Genomic DNA, 25,110 nt, shown 5'->3' with positions numbered 1-25,110 from the left:
CAAAATGAAATGTGTGCTTATCACTCTCCTAAAGCAAAGCCCAGAAACATGTTTTCTCAGAGATTGAGCCTCACCTTTTGTTCTGGTCCAGCTCAGAGCCAGAGAGGGGCTGACAATAGATGAGAGACAGAATGAAAGAGTGGGGTCAGGAAAATGTCCTCTCTGTGGAATGATGAAAGACTGCTCTCATGGTTGATAATGTCTGTGCAGATGCATAATGTGTTTTGTGGTAGGCTAGGGCAGTAATTACCGTTTGGAAATAGACAGTGTCACCCATGTCAGACGTTCTGGAAGATTCTCTCCCCCCGTTTCTGATTACAGACTGCCTACTGCCTTAAATAACAGGCTTTGACATGAAAGGCTGTAGAGGACCATTTCCAGTTTTTCTGATGGCATGAAATTTACTATTAATATCCTAAATGCTCTTTAGCAGGCCTGTCTCCGGGATTCGAAATGGTTTACAAGTCTCTTGTTGTATTTTGATTCAATCTCCGAAGTCATAATTTCCTTTCTTTGAATCCTCTTCTGGGTTTTGTTCTATTCTTTTCATTTATTTTTCCCATTATCGTGTATCCATTTACTGTGACAAGCATTCACGCTACTTCAACCCAGACATACATAAAGCTGACATGTTTCTTTTGGTTTCCAACATTTTCTTCATTAGATGGATTTTAGTCCAGCATGTGATGTGATAGTGATATTTGTGATTTACTGAATGTTCGCTAGTTCAAACAAGTTGATTTTTGTGACAGTTATGTTTGGAACCACGAGGCCTTATCTCAGAAGGTTTGCTTTGCTTCCGATGTAGATTTGCCTCCAGGCTGTGGTGGACTTGGGTACCTTGGGTTGTCTCTGGGTTGTTCATGCATTCAGAGTAGAGCTCATGCTGAGCCGAGCCCTGGGGACTTACACACACAGCACCTTCATACTGCAGATAATAGAAAGATACACAGTAACCCTATGCTGAGGGCAGTGGGGACGGCTCTACTGTACTTATTCCGTGTGTCTCTCTTGTCCTCTCAGGCTAACGGTGGCTGGCAGGATGCTACAACCCCCTCATCGGTGACATCGCCCACAGAAGGACCTGGAAGCGTTCACTCTGACACCTCCAACTGATCCCTCCACCCACCTCCACCACCAACACCCCCCCACCCTCAGCCCCTCCAACAGGACTGGAGGTGACACACTCGTCACAGGGGCAGGAGACCTCTGGGGTGGGGAGAAGGATGACTTCATCACCATCACAGACAGCTCTTTACTTCACGTGTGTCCCATCTCTCTCTACAGCCATGACACCGTCAGCAGCCTGCATAGAAACCCCACCGCCCACAACGCCGCCTCTGTTTGTACAAATCGCCTCTGTATTTCTCTCACTTAGAACATGGTTGGCAAACAATTACACCCATCAGTGGCCCCTATCTTGTAGATTCAAATGATTTCACTCTACCTCTAATGAAAAATAAGACAACTCATGATGACAAAGGAAAATCTCATGAAAATGCTTTGTTTTCTAAATCTTTGTAATTCTGGTATTGACATTAGCACCCTCTCTCCCCTGCCCTGCCTATAATAGCTCTTTTTTTCAAATTTGCCTTTGTGACAAGCCTACTTTTACCCACGTTTTTGCTTCGTACACTGTTTAAGTTTTTGTCCATAGTGCCAAAGTTCAAACCTGGAGGTGAATTTTAACAATGCTACATTTTCTTGTAAAATGACACTCATCGCATTAACTATGCTGTACTTTTTGAAACATGTTAATGCTAATGGTGTATATCAACTGCATCAGTCTCCTCTGCGTACCTCCGTGTACATCCCTCACACACTCTGTTTCAGCGTCTTTACAACAGGCAATAAGACGTGACACATGAAAGAATGGTACTGTATGTTCCCTGGAGTACCTAGAATATATAGTGTGTGTGAACAACAATACATGAGCAAGAATATAAGATTGAGAGATAGAGAGAGGGATCCATCAGAATGTAGAGCAGGGACTGGATCACGACGGCCCTCGCTACTGGAATTCTAATCAATTCCTTTCTCTTGAAATATTGTTTGCACACGACATTCAGAGACAAATTGACCCGAGTTTGAAAAATTGGCCCGGAACACTTAATCAATGACAACATTAGCAGAAATTATGATAAGCCAATATGTATTTAAGCACAGTAACTTATAGTGATTACCTTCAAAGGGTAACATTTGTATTTGTCGAAAAGAAAACTACAATAAGACATTCAAATTGTCCTTATGCATAATATGGAACATGTAATGTACACACAGTGCACATTACACTATCACTGTACATCAGTGTTTTCATAATAGCCAAATACTGCTGGTAACCAAAACCACTTGTGTGCAAAAAATCCATTTGTAATGTACATCTTAATTCAGATTTTGTGGTTCCATGTTGTAGTCATTGAATACACAAAAAGTGCTTACGTTCGGAATTAACACTTCAAAGGTTGACTTGTTTTCATTTGGTGCTATGAAGTTATGCTTTTTTAATGTCTACTGCTATCTCAGTTTGCTATTCCCCACTATGTTTTAGATTCTAAAACACACACTCAACTCTGATGATTAATTCCTCAGTGTATTCATATTCATCCAGGGTAGTTTTTTCTCTCACTCTTGTGTGTCTGATAACTTGAATTCCACAATGACTTCAATTCGCACCAGGCGTATTATAACACACTACAAGGACACTTCCAAAACCACAGTCATGGCGTACACAAACAAATCCAAAATGTGAAAGTAGATTTGTGATTTCTGTTGTATGAATAGTATACTGTAGTATTTGGTCTAACATTTATAAATAATTACAAATAGTCTTCAACATATCCACCCTACCATTACTTTGATACCAAAAAACTGCAGAAGTTTAAGTTCTTTACATTGAATTGAGCTTTATCTAACAACATTTTTTGTGTGAAATTTTGTTATCTGTACTGATGAACGTCTCATGAATGTTCTGGTACTCTGTACTCAAAACCAAAAAATGCAGCCAGAAAACAGTAGTGTTTATAGAGGTGGAAATGAACACCCTTGATGGCACACAAATCCATAAGATGTTTGGATATATTTTTATGTCCTCATGTTGTGAATAACTCACACATCCTTTGTTTTTCTTCCATTATGCTTTTCTCTTGCTTGGTTGCAGGCCTACAGTACATATATTTTATTTTCTTGCTAGCATAATATGTGAATTAGCCCAGAATGCTCTATAAATGTAGATATGCACCTTTAATCTTGTTTAATCTTGTTTTGCATTTTTGAAATTGGACAGTATCCATTTTTAAACAATGCAGCTGAAATGTTTAAAATAGACAGCCAGAAGGATGGAGGTGCTCCACCATGAGGAACATCATCGACTTGTTTGCTTTGTCCTTTCAACCAAGCAATGACACGAGCCTGCTTCTAAAATGGGTACTGTCTTCTTGAAGGTGACGTGAAAAGTTAGTGTTAACACTGCCATGTCATGTGACAGTGTTTTTAGCTTTTAAAACCAAATCCTTACAACATTATAGAAATCAGCTGTATATCAAATCACAACCAACACCTGTAATAGATTACTGCAAAACAATTTTGATGATTCTTCTCTTACAAGCAGTGCATTTTATATTTGATAAAGCTTTGCAGCCTGGGAGGTGAACATGTGATGAGAGAGACAACATAATGTATTCTGCTGAAAATTTTAGATAGTTGAAAAAGGTGAATTTGTTTACTCTATTGACTTCCCGGTTGAAGGGCAGCACATGGGTACTAGACCTGTTCTACCTTCTTCAGATGTTCAGATGGTGTCCAAGGGAAACCTGCCAGTCCATTTAACTCAAATCATGATAAAGATACGAGCATTTCTGCCATGTGGCCCGCAGAAGGATGCTTTGGTGATGGAGTGCCCCTCAAATGCTAAACTCTACTTTTCATATTGCCTGTCCAATATCAACGTATTATCAAAAGCTTCATGTAATGATGCTTTTAGTTTTGAATATAAAAGTAAAATAAATATAAAAAAGAAAGAAGAAACTGAACAATTTGTAAAACATCAAATGTTTTTGTTGCATGTCTTTTGTTCTTCAATAAAATACCGTACTGCAGTGTTTTTGAATGTTACTTCTTTTTTATAAGGATTTCAGAGTGAAATCGTGGAGCCTTTTTCTTGACAGGTTTTAACTTTTAAGATCTCTGCATATGTAAAAAAGGAAAACAAAATGGAAAACTATTGTCTTTTTAATTCCAAGTCAAAACCTGTTTTCTGTGGAGAAAAATAGCTAACAAGGTGTAGGTTTCATGGTCTTCATTTGTACCAGTAATGCATATTCCAAATAAATAGTTTCTTTTGTTGCATAATTTTGTATTGTTCTCATTTATCTGGCTACCTCAAACATACACAAAGAAGCACAGACCTACAGTGTGGCATATAAACAAAAACGTTCACCGTGACAATGACTTAGTTTTCTCCTCCAGACTCTCTTATAGGGCCAGGGTCACACGTTACTGTGGGATACAAGTTTACACTTTGTAGACTTGTCAGTCCTTTACCTCTGGACACCACTGCACATCACACTTCAGAACATGTTAAACCATCGGGGGCATTTTCTCACTGGTAACATATCGTCAAGAGCTCTGTCTGGGCTGAGCTGGAGAGGGTGTGAAGGGGACATTTTCTCAGTTTTCTAGTGACTGAAAGCTGTGTGCTCACGGCGGGCAGGCAGGCCAGGCACCTCCCCCTCCTCCCCACACCCAGCTCTCCCCTCCGAGGCACGGTTAATGTGCGTTCCCTGAGAGAGACGGGGTGCACACTTATCTCTCCCTCCCAGATAAAGGAGACAGGATGTTCTACTCTTCCAATCCAGCTGGGGGTTTTCTCTATGCTGAAAGACGAGAAAAGGGGTTGAAACGTCAACTTCTGGATTAGGAAGGGTTTCTGAGCCATCAGAGGTGCCAAATTGCCAAGCGTGACGGAGACTGTGGGAGTGACACATGCAAACATGATCAAATATAATTACATGGGGATGCCTCCTTGTTTCTATCAAAGGGGTTTCTTGTAGGCTCTGTTACATGGATGAATGGGATGAACTGCTGGACATGCGTGTGGAAATTTGTTCAAACCATTGCTTTAAACCCAAACTGAATTCTGAGATTTTGTAATTACTTGCTTCTCAGCAGTTTCTTGAAAGGGTCCAGTATAAATCCCATAGCGTACTGAATACCAAATCAGTGCTTTATTAACAGACAAACAGGACAGCTTGTACCAATAACCAATGTAGTAGCCTACTGTATTGCCTGTGTCAAACTGGGCAAGTACAGTACTTTATCCATGAATTTGTGACAAATACTGAAGAGAGTGTGTTCGTATTTTAAAGTGACATTTTCAGAGCTATAACCTCCCTGTGAGTATTAGCAGGCCTAACCCTCACACCAGCCACTGAGAATTCAACAGATTCACAGTGAGATCAGGACAATATGGGGAGTGTAATAAAACAACAGGCACTCAATCAACACCTCTCAGTTTTTGCACAAAGCCTCAGCCAGACTATAATGCGTGTTACACAGAAACGGCTTGACTCACACTGTATCAGTGGCAACACAATGCATGCATGAACAACACTGCCTGTATTGATGCTTCCGTTATTCACAGTACATAATGTGCATCAGCCATATCAATGCCTGGCAGCACTATACACATCCGCCCTATGAAGGGACGCAGACCTGAGGGAATGGCTATTGAAGCAGAGACATTGCTGGGGTTGTGGTCTGGAGGGCGCTAGATAATGGAGCCCCTTTGTTCTAGCTGAGGCGCTTTGCTCAGGGCCTCTCTATCAGTGATGCTGCAGGGCAGGCCTGATAGGACGGGCACTGGACACGGTCAGATGGACATCTCATAGTTCTGGAGATACTGCTTGACTCCTTTTAAAAGAAACAGATCAACTGTTTCATGAACACCAAGCTAGAGTGCTGTGTCCAAACACAATACATGGCAATAAAGTTAGCATTCAAGATTTGGAAGCTGCAGTTTGGCGTTGGTTTGTGAGCTGAATGTGTCAGTCTTGCGTTGCCTGTGCCACCCACAGACCCTTAATGAATTCCTCTGATCCCCACACTCTTACATTTCATAAAGGCATCATTTTGAGATGATTTCACAGATCTGTGCGTGTCATCATAGCCTTTCAAGTGATTTAACCGTGTAACATTAAAATGTGCAACATTTTAGGAGTAGGAGTTTGTGGTTGTACAACATTGCTTTGTTATGTTTGCCCAAAGCGTCCCTAATGAGCCAGATATGGACCATATCCTCTTCAAGAATATGGAGCAAAAACTGCCCAAAGGCATTCTTAGAACAAATCAAAATCAAAACCAAGTTATCTCTCTGTAACATAGGCTATATCAAAAATGAACTGAAATGTTAAACATTTTCTCTGTAGATGATGAAGGGCATAGCTTACTCTACATGGCAATCACCCTAGAACTCAAATCCTGAACTAACTGGGTGTAGAATATTCAATTTAGTAAAATGTTGGAAGAATAAAGTCAATTTATTACAAAACAACAGTGACTTTCATTCTGCAAGCAGTTATTATATTTCTCATTCCAGTTGTATGTTTTGGGGAAAGGGTTTTATGTTTTGCTCCCAGGTTTGTGTGCCCTAGTGTACTGGGGGGATCTTCAGAGAAGGATGTGCATGGAAGCCAGGCTGTCACACTGAGCTCTCCTGCCACCCCAAATGCAAGCTTCCTCAGTGCCTAAAACCATTGCATGAACCCGACCCCCACCCCCATTAGGCCTACACACACACACACACACACACACGCACATACACACACACACACACACACACACACGCACACACACACGCACACACACACACGTGAAAGGTTATATGTTTTTACACACAAATATTCACCATGACAGGTTACAGTCTGTGTATCTCCATGTATCTCCATGTATAGCTTACTCCTAAAAATAAAATGCATTAACTTCTTATTTCAGTTAGATTGTACATTAGCAGATAAACCTTTACCATGTCTCTGTGGTGAGAAAACACCTTTGGCTGTAAAGATTCCTGTAATTGGTATGGACTTGTATTATACACAAGGAGGGGATGTCTAACTGGCTTCAGACTCAACACTGAAACACTGCTGACCCCTCATGGTCAGCTCTGGGCCAAGTTTGTCCGGTGTAAGGATACTATTGTATTGTATCCATCAGGAGCAGAATGTGCTGCAGCTCATTTGCAGTGATGATCTGATTTATCTGATACTGTTGACTGGATTTCTCACTGTCACAGAAATCACAGCCACATTGTAATATATATCCTGATAACCAGGAAATTACTGTTTGTATATTTATAAACAGATATATGTATTGTATTCTGACAAAACCTCCTCTTCCTTATGTCCGGGGAGGATATCTTAAGTTTTAAAGTTTACACATGAGGACATCCTGCGCACAGCGCAATTAATTTTGTGACAAATTTTCATTACACATTACTGAAATATTTAACAAGAAAATTCATCTATCACATAATATGACTCCATAAAGTGTTAATTGAATGTCTGTAGAGGTCAGCCCAACCCCTAACCCACTTCATTAACACTTTACGCCTCACAGCTCCTCTGGGAGAAAAAAAAGAAGAAGAAAAGTGCCATATTATACCTAACATCCTTAGAAGACAATTAATCTTTTGAACAAAGATCTTCTTCTCAATCCGCTGTCATGTTAAGATGAGAGCAGTTGGTTGAACACCTTAACGTATTTCTGCAGGTCTATGGTGCTCGAAGGCTGGAGGCCTTGTGGGACGTCCATCAGGCCTGGTGTTATAAGACCTCTATAACACAGCCTGACCCCGCGCAGCTTCCAGCTGTCTCAGCAGAGCCTGTGTCCTCTGTGGCTGACATCGCAAGACGTCCGCCCGTTTGGGGACAGAGGGTGTATGTAGGTCACGCCGCGGTGACCGGCGTTGTGTGACAGCACAGCGGTCATTGTCCTTGGCCGTGGAGACCCAGCGGGACAGGGATTGGAGTGGACAGACCACGGGCAGGGAGAGGGCCCCCGCACGTCAGCATGAACTTTCTCATCTCCCCCCTATAACCACTTTGACGTTATCAGGCCAGACAGAGCAACGTCCAGCCACATTACTCTCACCACTGCTCCATTCTTTATATTAGCCTAATGTACTGTAAGTACAAGATGAGTTAAGGCTCACAACTCTGACAGCATGGTGGGGATTTCAGTAGAGTAGATCAGCTGATTACAGGACAGGCATCCCTGTCCATCCCTGACACTGTATCATCTTTATCATCTTCACGACTCTTGTAAGAAATGCAGGAGATGATTATGTAGACGTGATTGATGCAGGGATCAGTCAAGACAGAAAAACAAATCTGAAATAAAAATAAATAAAAAATCGGACTAAATGTTTAATCACTTGGATCTGCCTCATTTCACATATGCTACAATACTTATTCGGGGAACAATGAATGATCCCTGTCCAACACCTAAACATAAATTGGGAAACATTGCCATCTAGTGTTCAAAGTCACAGTCGATAGCTTGTCATTTGAATCGCATGTTTATAGAATAATTTTCTTTTAGATAATTTATTGTCTAACAAGCAACACAAAAAATAATACGTAACATAATAACAGAAAGGTCACAAATTAGCAAATTAATTTTATTCAATGAAAAGAGAGCTAACACCGAATACTCTGATGCCTTTAAATCAATGTCTTAAGATATGAATATCTATATATATGAAAGCCTATTAGCTTGGTCACAAGGAGGAATCTCATCGGTTGTAGGGATGCATAGAACCAGATGCGGACTTGATGTTGGTCTTGATGCTGCTGGGCATTTTTCCTGGAACAAAAATAAGCTCTGTTAGAGGCCAGTCTTTGATCAATAATACATTTAATAAACTAAAGGAGTGTCTACATGACTGATGAGATCCATACCTGGCTGTCCTTGCTGCTGGGTTGTAGGCCCTCCCATACCAGCCTGCTGGCCTGACGCACCCCCGATGGTGACCTGCTGTAAGGTGGGGCCTCCGGTCATCATGGGCCCTTGTCCTGGGTGTCCAGGGGCCACTGGTCCCGGGGGCCTGCATTTCGACAATCCCTTCCCAAAGCCCACTGCAGCCACCAATGCATTGGTGTCAGCAGGGTTGAAAGATGGTTTGTTCTGCCGTATTGCTGAAAGGAAGTACATAACATTGTAAAACATGATGTTACTGTGTTTACATTGGACTGCCTCTAAACCAACTCAGGTGACAGGTGTACCTGCACTCTCTGCATCTCTATCTTCCCTGGGATTGTTCAACTTCTCCAGCAAGTTTGAACACAGCTTATTCAATGTCTGGATCTGTTTCTGTTGAGGAAAACAAGGTTAGGCTATACTTTGTCACGCAATGTTCAAATAAAGGGCGAACACTAGCTAACATTGTGTCGCCCAAACAAATTGGCTAGCTAGGCCAAATGCCATACAATCACTTTAGAATCAGAATCAGTTTTACTGCCAGGTAGGTTTTACACACACTAGGAATTTGTTCTGGTCAGTTGGTGGACAACACTGATGGAGACAACGGACAGGGTGCAAGGACCAGACAGGACAGTGAAAAGACAAGACAGTGCAAATGACAAATGCAAAATACAAAATGGTGTGCAACGTGTGTATATAACCCATCTGGATACCAGTGTTAGGTTACCTGTGCGACCTCAGGGCCAATACGGGCTGCTTCAGCACTTAGCTGCTTCTCCTGCTCCTCCACCTCAGGGTCAGGCTTGGTGCGGAGGTGGTCTGGCACTATCTCATGGCTGAACACCGGCACGCGCTGCTCTGTCAGTTTCTGGATTGTAGGGGGGGGCAAAGAATGGCTCATATTAACTTGGCAGGCCCTCAGAAACTGGAACATATGCTCTCCTGGAAAAGAGACACTTACCGCTAGTTCCTCATCCCTGTCTGGGGACAGCAGGAGAGGTATTATGACCTGGTTGCGAAATGATGGAGTCTTCTCATTCCTCAGCAGTTTGTTGATGGTGTTCAATTGACCAGACAACAAAGCAAAGTTGTCCAACACAGAGGGCCTGCATGACAGACAGAATTTCAAATTAAAAAGCACAGCCATCGTAATAAGAATTCCAATGTTCATGTTCATAGATAGCTTCCTCATCTATGTTGGCAATGTACTCACATGCTCACCTCCTTACTAAAAGCTAATATCCGTCTATCTTACCATGCCAACCGATCATACTCATTCTCCAGTTTATAGATGAAGTTGTGAAGGGCATTCTTCAGATGTCCAACTCGAGAACTCAGTGATTCCACGGACGCCTCCAGCTGCTTCTCCTCCCGTTGCTTGAATAGAAAACAAACAGAAATATGAGCTCCCGTTAGCTAGCAGCTAGCACTGGCTCACTTTGACCACAGCAATGCAACAAAACAGCATTCCGGTTCAAATAGAAATAATATGAATGCCAAAAAGTAGCTAGCTAACTAACTAACTAATTAACCGAGTGGCACTTACCTGCATTATTATTGTTATCCACTCTTTTCTGTGAGCGTAAGGATATTGAACCCACCCAGCAGACTGTCTAACGCAGCCTTCTCTCTTTTTGTTGACGGAAGTAAACAATCATGACGCGCAAGTCACGTGTCCGTATAGCGAAAAACAGCAAGCTCTTCTTAGTTCCACCGATTTCAAATAAGCTAAAACCTCTTAACCAATTTCTAATGGTAACGTATATACACAGACACACTATTTCCAATGGATATGCAGACAAATAAGTATAGCTATAGCGAACTTGACTTTGACGTACGAGGCTCAGGGGAACCCACGTGAAGCACCTCTTGTCTTTTCACGGTAGAGAGACGAAGACGCACGCTTCCGGGTCACGTGAAATGGTAAACAAAATACAGCAACGAGTGCTTTAACCAGACACCTCGAATGAAAACGGAATAAACAAGGCGCATCTCACATCAAGGGCCTGCAAATACATTCCCGAGTGTACATCAAACCTACAAGTTATGCTACACGAGGCATGGCAGAGAGACAGGACAATGAGGTTGGGGATTATTCTGATTGAATGTTCCTCCAGCTCACTATTATTAGCACGAGTGTTTGACCTGTCAGTGCCTTCCGCTCTTGCAATGTTAACTTAGTTTAGCAGCTAATTAGCTACAACAGTAGCGAGAGCATTTCAATTAGCAGTAGTGAGAGCGTTGAAATGATCTTGCGATATGGTTGCATATTCAGTCATAAGCAGAAGAGTGGTTTGCACAGGGTTAAAGGCAGTGTTTATTTTGGGCTGTGCTTGTAGCTTGAGTTGCTATAGCCGGGAGAGGATTGTGCAGTGTCAGGTTGCATCACATGGTTAGTGAATGTGTTGTTGCTTCCTCGTGGTTTTAGGTATGTAGGTCCGTCATGGCTTTCATATGTGTCATGTTGGTCTATAGTTTGTGTTATTCTTCTGTTGCTTTCTCTCAGAATAACAAACCATGCACGTAACCGGCAACCTATCCCCTACATTTTTAGAACAAATGATTGCATAATTTAATTTAGCCCCAGACAGAATGCTCAGCCTGGAGGCATTGGAGAAGATCGTCATACCGATGACGTCGTCGTACTGTTGTTTGAGCCACGCCCTCCTGGCGTCCTGTGTGGTGGAGCATTACATCAACAACAACAACAGTAGTCTGATTATGAGATTGAGCTGCCAATAGAGAGAAAGTCCCATTAAAACAGAAGGTTACACTTCACTTTTTTAGCAACCCTCATTGTAGACAAACTGTGGGATGTCACATTGTATGGGCCATGGACAATATGGAACATGGAAATAGAGCGGTTGATGTACTTTAGTGTACTGATGTATTATACAAGGTCATAGCTAAAGTCTAGCAATGGTTTCCTCCCTCTCTCAGGTGGAGGAGGCAGACCAAGTTTACCTGTTGATGAAGGAAGAATACCGAATCTCACGAAACGTGCGCCTAGCTTGGTTCCTCGGCAAACTCAACCAGGTCATCTGGCCGGCCTCGCAGTCTGAACTGGTGAGCTAGTGATCTCTTCTAAAAATGTTGTAATAATATTATTGTTTTGTTGTTTTGACGATGATCCACTAATGTGTTGTTTCCCCCTATCTAGTTGAACTCAGAGAATGAGCTTGACTTGCTCAGCATCTTGCCAAAGGGATTGCAGGCAGATTTCTCTCCTTCCACCCTCCCGTACCTGCTGGTGCCGTCCACCCGGGCCACCTTCCTGGCCCGGAGGTACCGATTCATCATAGAACTGGACCTTAGCCCTTCCACTGGCATCGTGGTAAGATGGGATACCTCTTTAACAACACAAGTCAATCCCAAAACAGTTTGTGGCAACAACAGGATTTGACTTCTTGAGTATTATTTTACAAGCCTCGGTCAACTGGTATTCTTTTCTTGTATTGTTAACTGTGGATACAGTTTGTCTTGTCATGGCCAGGGGTTTGCTGGCTACCCACCTGCCAGATGCCTTTTTTCACAATCATGTGCCAAATATCATACCTGAATGAGACGGCTAGTTATATTATATCCTTTGGGGATAAGTAAGGTTTCTATCTATCTATCTATCTATCTATCTATCTATCTATCTATCTATCTATCTATCTATCTATCTATCTATCTATCTATCTATCTGTCTATCTGTCTAGAATATATGGCTCATCATATATATAGTATGGCTGTTTCTATACCTGAGATAGTTTTCTGTTCTCTGTTTGCAGGATGACAGCACAGGGGAGATGATATTTGACGAGGTCTTCCACGCCCTGTCCCGGTGCTTGGCTGGCCTTGCCCGACCCTTCAAAGTTCCTGGCACAGATCTGCTTTTCCAGCCTGATATCTTCATTACTATCCTTGCCTATTCCTCCATCATTGGGCTCAATTCACATCAGGTGATCAACATATTCACACCATCGTCATATACTGTATGTCTCCACAATGAATGGTACAGAGAGAGAGAAGTGACATGCTCCTACTCGGGCAGGCCGGTGTACAACCAATGATAAAAGTCAGAAACTAAAAGAGAAAATGGAGTCCGGTGGAGTGAGGCTAGCCGGTGTCATTCTGTCGTCCTGCAGGTGTTGGTACAGGGCTGTCAGCTGGATCGTACGGACCTGGACCAGTTCCTGCAGCAGATCTATCAGCAGCTACGGGCGGTGGAGAACAACATCGCTGAGGTCCTACAGCAACAACACGACCAGGCAAGACAACACATGGTTATTAATGTGCTCGCTGAAAGCAAAGTTCTGTTTTATTATAAGCAGACCGTTTCCCCTTTTCATCTCAGCCCTGCTGTTCTAAAACGGCTACAGTTTTATTATTAGGTATTCCAGTCAAAGCTTCTAATGTTAGAGATTCCATAGTCTGACTCAACAGATGTAGGTTTTGGGTATAAGTAACATTACATTTACATTACAGTCATTTAGCAGACCCTTTCATCCAAAGTGACTTACAATAATTGCTTTTAACGTAGGTAGTCATTGTACTACTACTCACCAGAACTCACAAGTGCATCTCCTTTCTAAACGAGTGACTAAGAGCATAATCTAGTACTAAAGCCAAAGTGCAAGAGTAGCAAACTTTAAATAAATACATATATAAATATAATAGGCACTTATAGGAGTAGTAAAGGGATAAATCATGTTTGGCCCTGTTTTAAGGTTACTTATGATCAGATACAATGGTTCAGATCAAAAAGTTGACAAAACTATCACTTTTGAGAAAGTTGATAATTGCTCTACCGCCGTTTGATGTCAGAACACCAACGGACACCAATTACCCCCCGTGAGTTTCTTGTCTTTGAGTGTTTAACATGTTTTTTGAATGATTTTTCAAGATGCCCACCCACATCCATTGTATGACCAAAACGGCGGTAGAGCAATTATCAGACTTTCTTAAAAGTGCTAGTTTTGTCAACTTTTTGATCTGAACCATTGTATATGATCATAAGTAACCTTAAAACAGGGCTTAACATGATTTTTCCCTTTACTACTCCTTTAAGAGGGAGGATTCTGGTAGTATGCCTCAATATCTTCCTCTCCATCTTCATGTCACTACATTCATTCCCTTCTCTCTTTCTCAGTCCATACATTTATCAATCCATCTTTAGTCTTTCGTAATATTCTATATCAATGTGTCTCAACCTTTCACCCTCACTACAGGGACATTTGAGCTACAGTGAATTCATTCTGTAATCAGCTTATGTCTCAGACTCAATCTCCTTCACCTCACCTCTCTCTCTCTTTACCTTCATACTGTTAAAGCTATCTAAACTAAATATTGAGACTGCTTGCGTTTAGCCAGATGGTAGATTTGATCACCTCCTGTTATTTTATAAGGCACTGACGAATGTGCATTGTTTTAGTCTGTCCAGTCCGACGGGCCCCTCCCCTGCTCTGGGCTCTCTGGCCACGGTGTGGAGGAGGAGCCCCAGAGGACGCACGGCGTCTCCATGGTGGCGGCCGACGTTGGGCTGGTCACCATGGTGCGACAGGGGATCCTGGCCCTCCAGCTGCTGCCGCCGAACTCCAGCGCAGGTGGGTGTGTCCGAACTCCGGCGCAGGTGGGTGTGTCCGAACTCCAGCGCAGGTGGGTGTGTCCGAACTCCGGCGCAGGTGGGTGTGTCCGAACTCCGGCGCCGGTGGGTGTGTCCGAACTCCGGCCCAGGTGGGTGTGTCCGAACTCCGGCGCAGGTGGGTGTGTCCGAACTCCGGCGCAGGTGGGTGTGTCCGAACTCCGGCACAGGTGGGTGTGTCCGAACTCCGGCGCAGGTGGGTGTGTCTGAACTCCGGCGCAGGTGGGTGTGTCCGAACACTAGTGCGCCGTTGAGGCCCCGCCGCCGGGAAAGGGCAAAACACGCATGTCGCCCACATGTATAGGCAATAATAATTCTAACCCTATTCTATTCTATTCTCGCTTATTGCATGTCGTTATGCGCGTCATGCTTTTCCTTATAATGTTGACACTGTGCGTTGCAATAGACTAGACTTTGTGTGGTTACTGTTGTTTCCTTATGCTGTGCGATATTGCTGGTATTCGCAAATAGAGGGGCGGCATAATTGTGTTTCGCCTCAGTGGCGTGCACAGACATTTTGGGGGGCAGGTGCTCAGTGACAAATGAGGGCACCTTGCACGGCGAGATGTTGACGGGAGGGGGGGGGGGCTGACAGAGTTATAGTTTGGCAACTGAGGCTTAGGGAGCAAACAATACACTTGTTTGGTTTATGTGTCACCTGGCTGGTTAGCTGTCATCACTCGGGCACTCTGGATGGGGAAAGGGCAGTGGAGGAGATGTGTGTGCAGTGCTGCTGCAGCGCGCCTCCGTTTGTGTCAGCTTCTCCCATTTACCGTTGACAAAGGAAGAGAGGGAGGGGAGGGGCATGGCTGTGCCGCGGGCACATGTGTGTGTGCGGCAGGGGGGGGGCTGGCAAAATTACAACGCATTTTGGGGCATTATTATTACACGCTTTTAATCGAGAATTGATCGATGCCACCATGGGCAACATACAGTAGGCCTACACTGTAAAAAAAATAAGTAACTTTTGAAAGGGCACTTGCCTTGTCCAGAGGGCAAAGGGCAGGTGCTCTAGCATCTGTGCACGTCCCTGTTTCGCCTAGAGCGGCAGAAATGCACGCGCCGGGCCTGCCCCTCGTTTGTCTCAGGGAGAGACGCAGGAGCACAGGTGTGTTGATTACTAACGAGCCACCGGTGCGCCGCTGCGCTCTCAGCACGCATGCTGAGGTGGAAGGACCCGCCCGGCGATGACGCTCCTAAAGCAATCACTCAATAATTAAAAGCAGGTAGGCTATGGATTTCAAAATCAGCCTTTTGGAGCTTTTTCGGAATAGCGAACCTTAGTAAAACGGTATACAGACCTTGAGGGCCGACTGTGCCATCGTTGTTGTTACCTTGTAATAATAATAGCCTAATACAAATAAAACAATGTATTTTCTTCGTAAATACGTAGAATCCTTTCCATGTCCTTCTGACAGCAGGGACGTGGAATCGAACTCTCGACGCTTGAATTACAAATCTGTAACACTATCAATTGAGCCACTTGGGCAGTCATAGTAGTGTGTGCTTTGAATCGAATAAGTCTATCATGGGTTGGTAAATACGTGTTGAAATGAATTAGTTTTCACTGGTTTAGCACTATTTATTGATTGTATATCGTAGTGTCGTTACTCTGACTGCAGCGTTGAAAATAGGGCTTGAAAATGTGGGATTTCTGAGTTGCTGGATTTGAATCTAAATAATGAATGAAGTCCGATCAGTTGGTAAAATGATAGCCTAAATTTTATGTAGGCTACTGTCTCTGCTGTAGCTAATCCTAAACAGCAGTTCGCAATTCAGACCGGTCAAACTGAGGTGAGGTGAGTGGCTTGATAGCCGTTCCTTTCCGTCTCTCCAGGAATAATCATCATCACAGACGGAGTGACCAGTGTGCCTGACGTGGCGGTGTGCGAGACCCTGCTGAACCAGCTGAGGAGCGGGACCATCGCCTGCTCCTTCGTTCAGGTACAGATACGGACCCCCATAAGTACAGATACGGACCCCCATAAGTACAGATACGGACCCCCATAAGTACAGATACGGACCCCCATAGGTACAGATACGGACCCCCATAAGTACAGATACGGACCCCCATAAGTACAGATACAGACCCCCATAAGTACAGATACGGACCCCCATAAGTACAGATACAGACCCCACCGGCCCCATAAGTACAGATACGGATCCCCCCGGCCCCATAAGTACAGATACGGACCCCCCCGGCCCTATAAGTAAAGATACGGACCCCCCCGGCCCTATAAGTACAGATAGGGACCCCACCGGCCCCATAAGTACAGATACGGATCCCCCCGGCCCCATAAGTACAGATACGGACCCCCCCGGCCCTATAAGTAAAGATACGGACCCCCCCGGCCCTATAAGTACAGATAGGGACCCCACCGGCCCCATAAGTACAGATACGGACCCCACCGGCCCTATAATTACAGATACGGACCCCACCGGCCCCATAGGTCACAACGCACACACTGTATCAGGGAGGAATAGGAGAACCGTCTCTGCCATGTCCTGTCCAGTGAAATCATCTCAAAGGCTGGGCTCACTCATCTCCTTCCTAACGCATGTCAGTCACGTGTTTCGTCTCACTTTGTCGCCTTGTTCCCCGTGGCCGTTCTCACCTCTGGCAGGTGGGCGGGGCCTTTTCCTACGACTGTAGCTTTGGGTACATCCCCAACGTGGAGCTGATGAAGTTCATCTCCCTGGCCACATTTGGCTCCTACATGTCCAGCTGCCCAGAGCCAGACCTGGCCAGCCAGGACATGAACACCTACCACAAGGCCTTCCTCACCTACTCCTTCCTCAAGACCAACGAGTCCATGAACCCTGAATACTACTGTGGTAAGACTGGCATTCTGACAACAACTATAGTGATGATGCGTGGGGCGTGAGTCTGGCTCAATGCTTTGGACAAGGTTGCATTGCATATGATTGATCCTAATGTTGACTATAATCCCAGATCGGCAAATGTAGTCTTAAAAATAAAAACCCTCAGGTGTTAGCGTTCAGGTTTTATTTGCTGTCAGACTCAAACAGCAGGTGATGTGTTATCTTAACACAGGCCCATTATCTGAGCTTTCCAGTTGAGTGAAAGCCCGGCCACCGAACAACAATAAATGCAATAGATAGAAGCCCTACAAACAAACAAAATAACCTTTCATTATCTGTAAAGTACTGTGTTTTAAGGCACTTATAGAATTGCTCCAATGGCAGCTCTTTTAAAATATGCCCATTTTATCATAAGTGGTTAACGGCAGAGCGGTGTATAAATATAATATAATATAATGGCTGGGTTGACTTCACACACGATGAAATGTTCTGTTCCTTTGTCAGTGAATATTGACCGTGGCTGTCGCCAGGCTTTAACTGGAGGTAGTGAAGTACCTAGTCTAGGGATCTCCATTGTGAAGTTGGAAAATTAAAGAAAGAAAGGAAAATGATTAAAAATGAATATGATTTACCAGAAAAGGGAAGTTGAAAGTGCTATTTCACCCTGTGGGAAAGGTGTTTGGCAAAGGATGGTTGTTTTTCAAAGGGAACCATTCAACTACAAGTGCTGCACTGTGCATTCATGTGCTCCTCAGTGTCCCAGCACAAGCTATTTAACGAGCACCTGGTGTCAGCCAGCGGGAACCCCGCTCTGGTGATGCGCCGGAAGAAGCACACGGAGAAGGAGGTGCACGCCCACCTGGTCAGCGTGGTGTCCGTTCGTCTGAGAGAGGGCTACACCATCAGAGAGATCAACCTCACCAAAGGTATGATCTCTGACAAACGCCCAAACCATAAAGAACGGGTCTTCCACAAGAAACCGCTATCGACGATTCATCTTCAGCCAAATTCCACATTCCATCAGTGCAGCCTCAAGACGGGCGCCTGTCTGGGTTTGTTTCACAACAGGGGGCACCCAGCTGGAGGTCAAGCTGGTGCTGCTGTGGAAGCACAACATGCGCATCGAGTACCTGGCCGTGGCCTGCTGGCCCCTGGACCCGGCCAAGCGCACCACCTGGGTGGAGGTCACCATGGAGGGCAGCTACGACATCCTGCATGACATCAGCTGCACCCTGAGGAAGCCCATCACCAGCCCCTACCGCACCTCGGTCATCCGACGCTTCTGGAACACCCTGCAGAGGTGAGCAGAACCCGGGCGGGACCCGCCCAGCGCTGGACCCAGGGACTCGCGCTCAGCTCGTCAGCGATGATAGCACTTTGAGCTGCATTTATTCGTAGGAAAGGTGCTATACAAATAAAGTTGAATTCTTTTGTGATTATTAATATTATAATTCGGTCTACTTTATCATCAAGTCAAAAATGTCTGGGAATGTTCTTGTCTGGTATTCATGATTCTGCATTATATCACATGAACACATTTGCTTCTGCCCTCTGTGTAAACTTGTAGTATAAACCAGACCGATCAAATGCTGGTCCACCTGCAGTCCTTCAACTCCATCCCTGAGAACTACACCATCCCTGAGAGCACCAAGAACGGGGTTCCTCTGTTCTACATCCCCCCTGGGTCCACCACGCCCGTACGTACCTGTCTGCCAGTCTCTCTGACCCTAGTCTGGCCCTGGTGGTCTCGGAGACTGACCATCCCTCTACCCCCCCCCCCCCCCCCCCCAGGTACTCTCTCTCCAGCACAGCGGTTCCAAGGACTCGTCCCAGTCCCAGTTTGCCTCCTACTGGAAGCCCATCCTCTCCATGGACGCCAACTTCTGGCAGAGATGGCTCCACATGCACCGCATCGCCATCGTCCTGGAGCACGACATGTGAGCCGTTTCACAGTGGCTGCGTTTACATGCACACTTTCTTTTTCAATCTGATTTCATTCAATCCCATTTGAAGATTTCGGGGCGACTTTTTACATGGGATGTGATCTAATATGTTGTGGTGTTTATATGGGAGGTGATCTAATACGTTGTGGTGTTTATATGGGAGGTGATCTAATACGTTGTGGTGTTTATATGGGAGGTGATCTAATACGTTGTGGTGTTTATATGGGAGGTGATCTAATACGTTGTGGTGTTTATATGGGATGTGATCTAATACGTTGTGGTGTTTATATGGGAGGTGATCTAACACGTTGTGGTGTTTATATGGGATGTGATCTAATACGTTGTGGTGTTTATATGGGAGGTGATCTAATACGTTGTGGTGTTTATATGGGATGTGATCTAATACGTTGTGGTGTTTATATGGGAGGTGATCTAATACGTTGTGGTGTTTATATGGGATGTGATCTAATACGTTGTGGTGTTTATATGGGATGTGATCTAATACGTTGTGTTTATATGGGATGTGATCTAATACGTTGTGGTGTTTATATGCACCAACGCATGTAATCAGAACAGCTGTGTGACGAGCACACAGGCAGGAGTGAGTGAGTTAGTTACTATAGTTATGGAAGCTCAAGTCAAAATTTTGCTAATGGATATCAATTGTGTGTTATTGTGGTGCTCTTTATGAAGCAACAGCTTGATAACAACTGACTCCTATTGGACGTTTTGTGGACTTGTATAAATAGGTTGTTATTCCTTATTTTCCTGCCGTGTAGGCGTCCAGTAATGTTCAGTTCTGCTTTTGGAGTAAAAACAAACGCTCCGCTGTGGTCCAGTTCTGCTCGGCAGCAATTTACCCACAATAGAAATATTTGACACACAGCATGCGCAGAAATAACGCAGCGTACGTAAGCAGCGAGAGTAATCCGTTTCATCCTTTACATGATACTTCATCGGTTTATGAAAAAGGTTTACACTACCCCCTCTGCAAGCGATTGAAATTTCAATCGGTTTGAGCCTTTTTATTCGGATTGAGGTGTTTATATGGAGCATTTCTTTCGGTTTGGGCTTTTAAACCTATTATAATCAGATTATTATTAGGCTCCATGTAAACGTGACTAATGAGTGTCCAAAACGGAATATTACCGTTTATGATCTTATTTCAGTGAAATGGACGGTTAGTTTCTTTGTCCTATGAACCCCGGGCCTAAATTCAGTCTCTCCCCCCCAGTGGTTGTAATGATGATGTCATCTCCGCAGGCCGGTCCCTAAACACCTCCACACCGCCGGGAGCAACGGGCGCTTCAGCACCATCCAGTGTCGGATCTCCCACTCTGCGCTGACGTCTCTCCTGAGAGACTGGAGCAGCTTCGTCCTGGTGGAGGGATACTCGTACGTCAAGCTCATATACAGGTGAGAGAACAAGAGGCTCTTGGGAAGCGCAGTCCGAGGTTGAGACCGGGGGGTCAAGCGAGGTCCCAATGATTTGTCCCGTGTCCACGCAGCGCCTCTGACCAGCTGCCCAACTCCTTCTACCTGGTGCGTCTCATCTCCAAGGCCCCCTGTATGGTGCTGCGTCTGGGGTTCCCGATCGGCACGCTGGCCCACACCAGGAACAAGGTACGACCAGCAAGCGTGGACCTAGTCGCGAATGACAGGCGTACGACGCCATTTCTCACCGTGGCGTGGCCTCGCGTCCATCTTCTTCCTCACGAAGCCTTTTTCCGTCCCTTGGCAGATTGTGGACGAGCTTCGGGAGCAGATCCTGAGGCTCCGCTTCCCTCACCGTGTCCAGAACAAAGAGGCCACGCCCAAGACCAAGAGGAAGATCCTGGGCCACCCCTCCCCCTCCAAATCCCCGCCTCTCCCCGCCGCCAAGCCCACCCTCTCCGACAGGCCGTGCGTGGTCGTCCTCAACAAGCCCCTGGAGAAGCTGCTCATCCGGTCAGCGCGTGTGACACATAACGAGGACACTCGTTTCGCCGACCGTAACGGGATCGCGTCCCTTGATGTTTGGTCCGACGTTTGCTGTTTTGACCCCACCCCCCCCCCCACCCCCCCGCAGGTACGAGAAGCTCCCGTCGGACTTCAGGACCCCCTTCATCCTCAACATGGAGAACTTCTCCCAGCCGTCCAGCGTGACGGCGCCCCTCAGCGTGGCGGCCAACCGCACGGCCTCGTCCACCCTGGCCTCGCTGTCGCGCTACTTCCTGCACCAGCGCTGGGTGTGGGCGGTGCAGAGCGGCACGGGCCCCGCCGTCCCCCTGCAGGCCGTCGCCCACATCCTGTCCATGCTGTCGGAGTAAGTTCCAGTCACGCCGCCACCTCACGGGACGGCTGCTTTTCCCCCCACCCGTCGATAAAAGCTCCCGCCTGGAGAAAAAAGTGGTTATCCTCCCACAACCCCCCCCCGACTGCTGCTGTGGGAATGCTTTTTTTTTTTATGCGACCGCAATTAAATCAGGTGAAGGAAACCTGCTGTTTACTGTTTGTTTGGGAATTTGGCCCCGACGTCGCAGGTTATCCCATTAGCGCTTAATAATGGGAGCTTTTATGATGAGCGGTAACATTCATGAATGAGTAAAGACATGAGGATTGGCCTCTGTTTCGCTGTAGATAAACAGAACCGGCGGCTTTATGAAATGTTAAACAGTTCGAGGGGGTTTTTGATGTTCATCCAGGATCCGTCTCTCGGAGGGCTTTCATTTCGCTGCCAGCGGAGAGGGCATTGTCAACATGGTGACTGAACTGCCAATGAAGGTAGGACAACAAGCCCGGCGCCGGGAAACGGCAGAAACGTGTCACTCGAGACGCACTCGACGCACGCTATTTTACCCCTTATCCCACACAGGAATTGGCTTATGAACCGTTTATACTGTAGCTAAGTAACACTGAATATTTGGCACCCTTGTTTTATCTGGCTCAGTGTGTAAACGTGGAACAAATGTCCTTGCCTCTGAAGGGCATGCCCATGGCCACGGACAGGGAGAGCCACACTTGTATCGTCCAGTACATCCTGTTCCCTCCTCACTCCACCTCCACCAAGGACAGGTAGAGAACTGACCGGTCTCTCCTTCACACGTCTGATAGCAACACATCCCCGGTTAAAGGCTCGTTCCCCTCACGCGTCCCGCTGACCGCCCCGTCACTGTCGGGGGTTCCAGTTTCTCCACAGACGACGACAACGACACGGAGGTGGAGGCCATCGACGTGGACACGGAGCTGAACCTGGTGACGGAGTGCTGGGTGGAGCCACAGAGCGGCACGGTGTTGAACCTCCTGGACCAACACAGACACTTCCAGGGCCTGACCTACCAGGAGATCCCCCAAGCGGTCAGTACGACTGGTGGCTCTAATCCATAATAATAATAATCGGATCCTTGTATGGCAGTACTGTTCTGACTTAAAAAGGTGACAAAAAAGGTGGCAAAGTGTGCATGATGGTGTGTGCTACTGTGTTGGCAGATCTTTCCCAGGGATTTGACCTGCATGTCCACCATGATGACCTTTGAGTACCTGAGTCAGCTGTGCCAGAACAAGGAGCAAGTCTACCCGCCGCATGGCATAAAAGAGATGGGAGGTGGGTGCAGCAAATTAACCCCCCTCCCCCACCCCACTACACTCCCTGTCACTTTAAAAGGCTCTGCCAAACCTAAGCAATTGACCGGGCGTCTCACCCTGCTGTGTTTGCTGCAGCAGAAACCCCGGCCGCCGCCGACGGCATCCACACCGTCCCCTTCCAGTTCGACCTCATCAAGCTGCTCCCCAAGTGCCAGCAGATCGAGATCTTCTTCCTCACTCTCAGCCAAGGTGACACTCAAAATCCACTTCACTGGGATGAATGGTTTGGTTGATGGAAGATAAGATTATTTTTTAATAATCCCGGCGGGGAGGAGGGGGGTGGTGGGGGGGGGTTGGGTGTTACAGCACTGAGAATGTACAGAATAGATCAGAGTGAAGATATACATCAGAATAAAGAATATATATAGAAGAGCACAACATACACGCTTACAATGTGTATAAAATATAGACTATAGACTATATACACGTATACAGTCAGTATAAATATGAGTGGGGCGGGCGCTCAGCCACTGTTGTGGAGTCTGGTGGCTGCTGGCACAGAGGAACATTGGAAGCTTCTAGAATGCGGCCGGTCAGCTCTGGGTTTGTCTCCGTTTGCAGTGGACAGCGAGGAGCAGCTCCACGGCGCCCCCTGTCCTCCCAACGAGCTCCTGCTCGGCCTCTTCCACAGCAGCCTGCAGCAGGAGCTCAGCGACCGGGAGATCCCATTGGCCGACCGAGACCACGTGACCTTCATGCGGCACATCCTGGAGCGGGAACGGGAGGGACACGCCGCGCCGTTCTCCCTCCCCGTCAGCAAGGGTGGGTAGGCGGGGCGTACGGCGCACTCGGCGCTCCTCCCGGGCTGACGGCGCCGCCGCCGCGTCTTCCTCGCTGACGCCCGTCTCTCTTTGTGTCCACAGAGGAGTGCCTGAGGCCTGCGGAGAGACAGGACACGGTGATGTCCTTCCACACCATCGGGAGCAGTAAGGAGGTGACGGGCTCTACCAGCACCCTACAGGTAACCTCACCCCCCCCCCCAACCTGCTCCTCCCAACCTGCTCCTCCTATCTCCTCCGGGCAAAACCTCTCAGTCAAGCCCCATTGTTTGTTTGTGTTTGTGTGTGTTTGTGTGTGTGTGTGTGTGCGCTCTGCCAGAGTTTCAGTAACGCCGACCTGGTGGACGAGGAGGCGGGGCCGGGCCACGGAGACTGTTCCACGCCGCAGTGGAAGTGCTACGCAAAGTACATCGGCTCCCAGCAGATCCTCCTCACCTTCCTCCCCGCCAGCTTCACAGGTACACACCCCGCCTCTCTCTGGTCTGGGCTGACCTCTGACCTCCCTCTGGGTTGACCTCTGACCTCCGCTGACCCCCCTCTGGAACCCTGTCCCCTCAACGTCTTCATTCCGATTCGCCGGTGTGATCCCCAATCCACGCGGCGCGATCGTCATCAGAAAGGCGGTACGGCTTTGTTTATTTACTCATGGTTTGATGACGTTGTTGTTGTTGTTTTTCCCTGCAGACGTTCAGATGCTGATGTCCTCCGCGCTGGAGGCCGAGCCTCAGAGCGGCGCGGCGGCGCAAGAGGACGACGACGACGACGACACCCTCACCCCCAGCAGCAAATCACAGGCCGACTCTCTGTTGAGCTCCACCAATGGGCTGGAGCGGTGTGAGTCGGGGCTGGACGGAGGCGGGGCGAGGGGGTCTGGAGGAGGAGGGCCCCTTGGCCCCCCGTCCCCCCTGCTGTCCCCTGGGTCGGCCGAGAGCCCCTCCATGGAGCAGGTCAGCTGGGCGTCGGAGACTGACAACGGAGCCACAGATGCAGGTAGGGGGCAGCCCCACTCTACAGGAGAGTCGTCACCTAATAATAATAATAATAATGTAGATATTCAGGCCCTGAATGACTGTACTCATATCTCAACTTTAGGACCGGTTTCCCTGCTAACCATCTCTGTATGCACCCTCTCTCTCTCTCTCTCTCTCTCCCTCTCTCTCTCTCTCTCCCTCTCTCTGTCTCCCTCCCTCTCTCTCACCCTCTCTCCCTCTCACTCTCTCTCTCACCCACTCTCTCTCTCTCCCTCTCCCCCTCACTCTCTCTCCTTCCCTCCCTCTTCCTCTCTCCCTCTCTCCCTCTCTCTCTCCCTCTCCCCCTCACTCTCTCCCCCCCCTCTCCCTCC

The 25,110-nt window shown here is 46.6% G+C and overlaps 3 protein-coding genes across 5 annotated transcripts in view; 2 read left to right on the top strand and 1 right to left on the bottom strand.

Annotated features, from left to right (window-relative positions):
• Window positions 1-1,292, top strand: part of pbx1b (pre-B-cell leukemia homeobox 1b) — a gene marked incomplete at its 5' end in the record, with an annotated part of 49,558 nt that extends 48,266 nt beyond the window's left edge. For all 3 annotated transcript variants that reach the window (XM_084443941.1, XM_084443942.1, XM_084443940.1), the window contains one exon: window positions 1,024-1,292. In XM_084443941.1, the coding sequence (XP_084300067.1) occupies window positions 1,024-1,116 (93 nt within the window). In that variant the 3' untranslated portion in view covers window positions 1,117-1,292. The remainder of the gene's footprint in view (window positions 1-1,023) is intronic.
• Window positions 1,293-8,666: 7,374 nt separating this feature from the next.
• med8 (mediator complex subunit 8) lies at window positions 8,667-10,604 on the bottom strand. The gene is made up of 7 exons (XM_084444797.1): window positions 10,520-10,604; window positions 10,229-10,350; window positions 9,935-10,079; window positions 9,701-9,841; window positions 9,276-9,363; window positions 8,952-9,188; window positions 8,667-8,856 (listed from the first exon to the last, which is right to left on the bottom strand). The coding sequence occupies exons 1-7, from the start codon at window positions 10,523-10,525 to the stop codon at window positions 8,786-8,788; spliced, it is 810 nt and encodes a 269-aa protein (XP_084300923.1). The 5' UTR covers window positions 10,526-10,604; the 3' UTR covers window positions 8,667-8,785.
• A 315-nt stretch (window positions 10,605-10,919) lies between these two features.
• The window catches only part of szt2 (SZT2 subunit of KICSTOR complex), a 69,174-nt gene continuing 54,983 nt past the window's right edge, over window positions 10,920-25,110 (top strand). Inside the window, exons 1-25 of the mRNA XM_084443896.1 lie at window positions 10,920-11,057; window positions 11,914-12,039; window positions 12,134-12,307; window positions 12,747-12,917; window positions 13,104-13,226; window positions 14,399-14,561; window positions 16,437-16,543; window positions 17,224-17,434; window positions 18,178-18,348; window positions 18,491-18,722; window positions 18,990-19,119; window positions 19,214-19,359; window positions 20,629-20,781; window positions 20,874-20,988; window positions 21,107-21,312; window positions 21,434-21,670; window positions 22,050-22,128; window positions 22,331-22,419; window positions 22,533-22,701; window positions 22,834-22,948; window positions 23,065-23,178; window positions 23,551-23,751; window positions 23,853-23,950; window positions 24,088-24,226; window positions 24,453-24,758. Coding sequence (XP_084300022.1) covers window positions 11,034-11,057; window positions 11,914-12,039; window positions 12,134-12,307; window positions 12,747-12,917; window positions 13,104-13,226; window positions 14,399-14,561; window positions 16,437-16,543; window positions 17,224-17,434; window positions 18,178-18,348; window positions 18,491-18,722; window positions 18,990-19,119; window positions 19,214-19,359; window positions 20,629-20,781; window positions 20,874-20,988; window positions 21,107-21,312; window positions 21,434-21,670; window positions 22,050-22,128; window positions 22,331-22,419; window positions 22,533-22,701; window positions 22,834-22,948; window positions 23,065-23,178; window positions 23,551-23,751; window positions 23,853-23,950; window positions 24,088-24,226; window positions 24,453-24,758 — 3,799 coding nt within the window. The 5' untranslated portion in view covers window positions 10,920-11,033. The remainder of the gene's footprint in view (window positions 11,058-11,913; window positions 12,040-12,133; window positions 12,308-12,746; window positions 12,918-13,103; window positions 13,227-14,398; window positions 14,562-16,436; window positions 16,544-17,223; window positions 17,435-18,177; window positions 18,349-18,490; window positions 18,723-18,989; window positions 19,120-19,213; window positions 19,360-20,628; window positions 20,782-20,873; window positions 20,989-21,106; window positions 21,313-21,433; window positions 21,671-22,049; window positions 22,129-22,330; window positions 22,420-22,532; window positions 22,702-22,833; window positions 22,949-23,064; window positions 23,179-23,550; window positions 23,752-23,852; window positions 23,951-24,087; window positions 24,227-24,452; window positions 24,759-25,110) is intronic.

This window comes from Borostomias antarcticus (assembly GCF_949987555.1).
Source record: "Borostomias antarcticus genome assembly, chromosome: 10".
NCBI classification, from domain to species: Eukaryota; Metazoa; Chordata; class Actinopteri; order Stomiiformes; family Stomiidae; genus Borostomias; species Borostomias antarcticus.
Note: the sequence above shows the minus strand (reverse complement) of the source record. Positions and strands in the feature narration are given on the sequence as shown.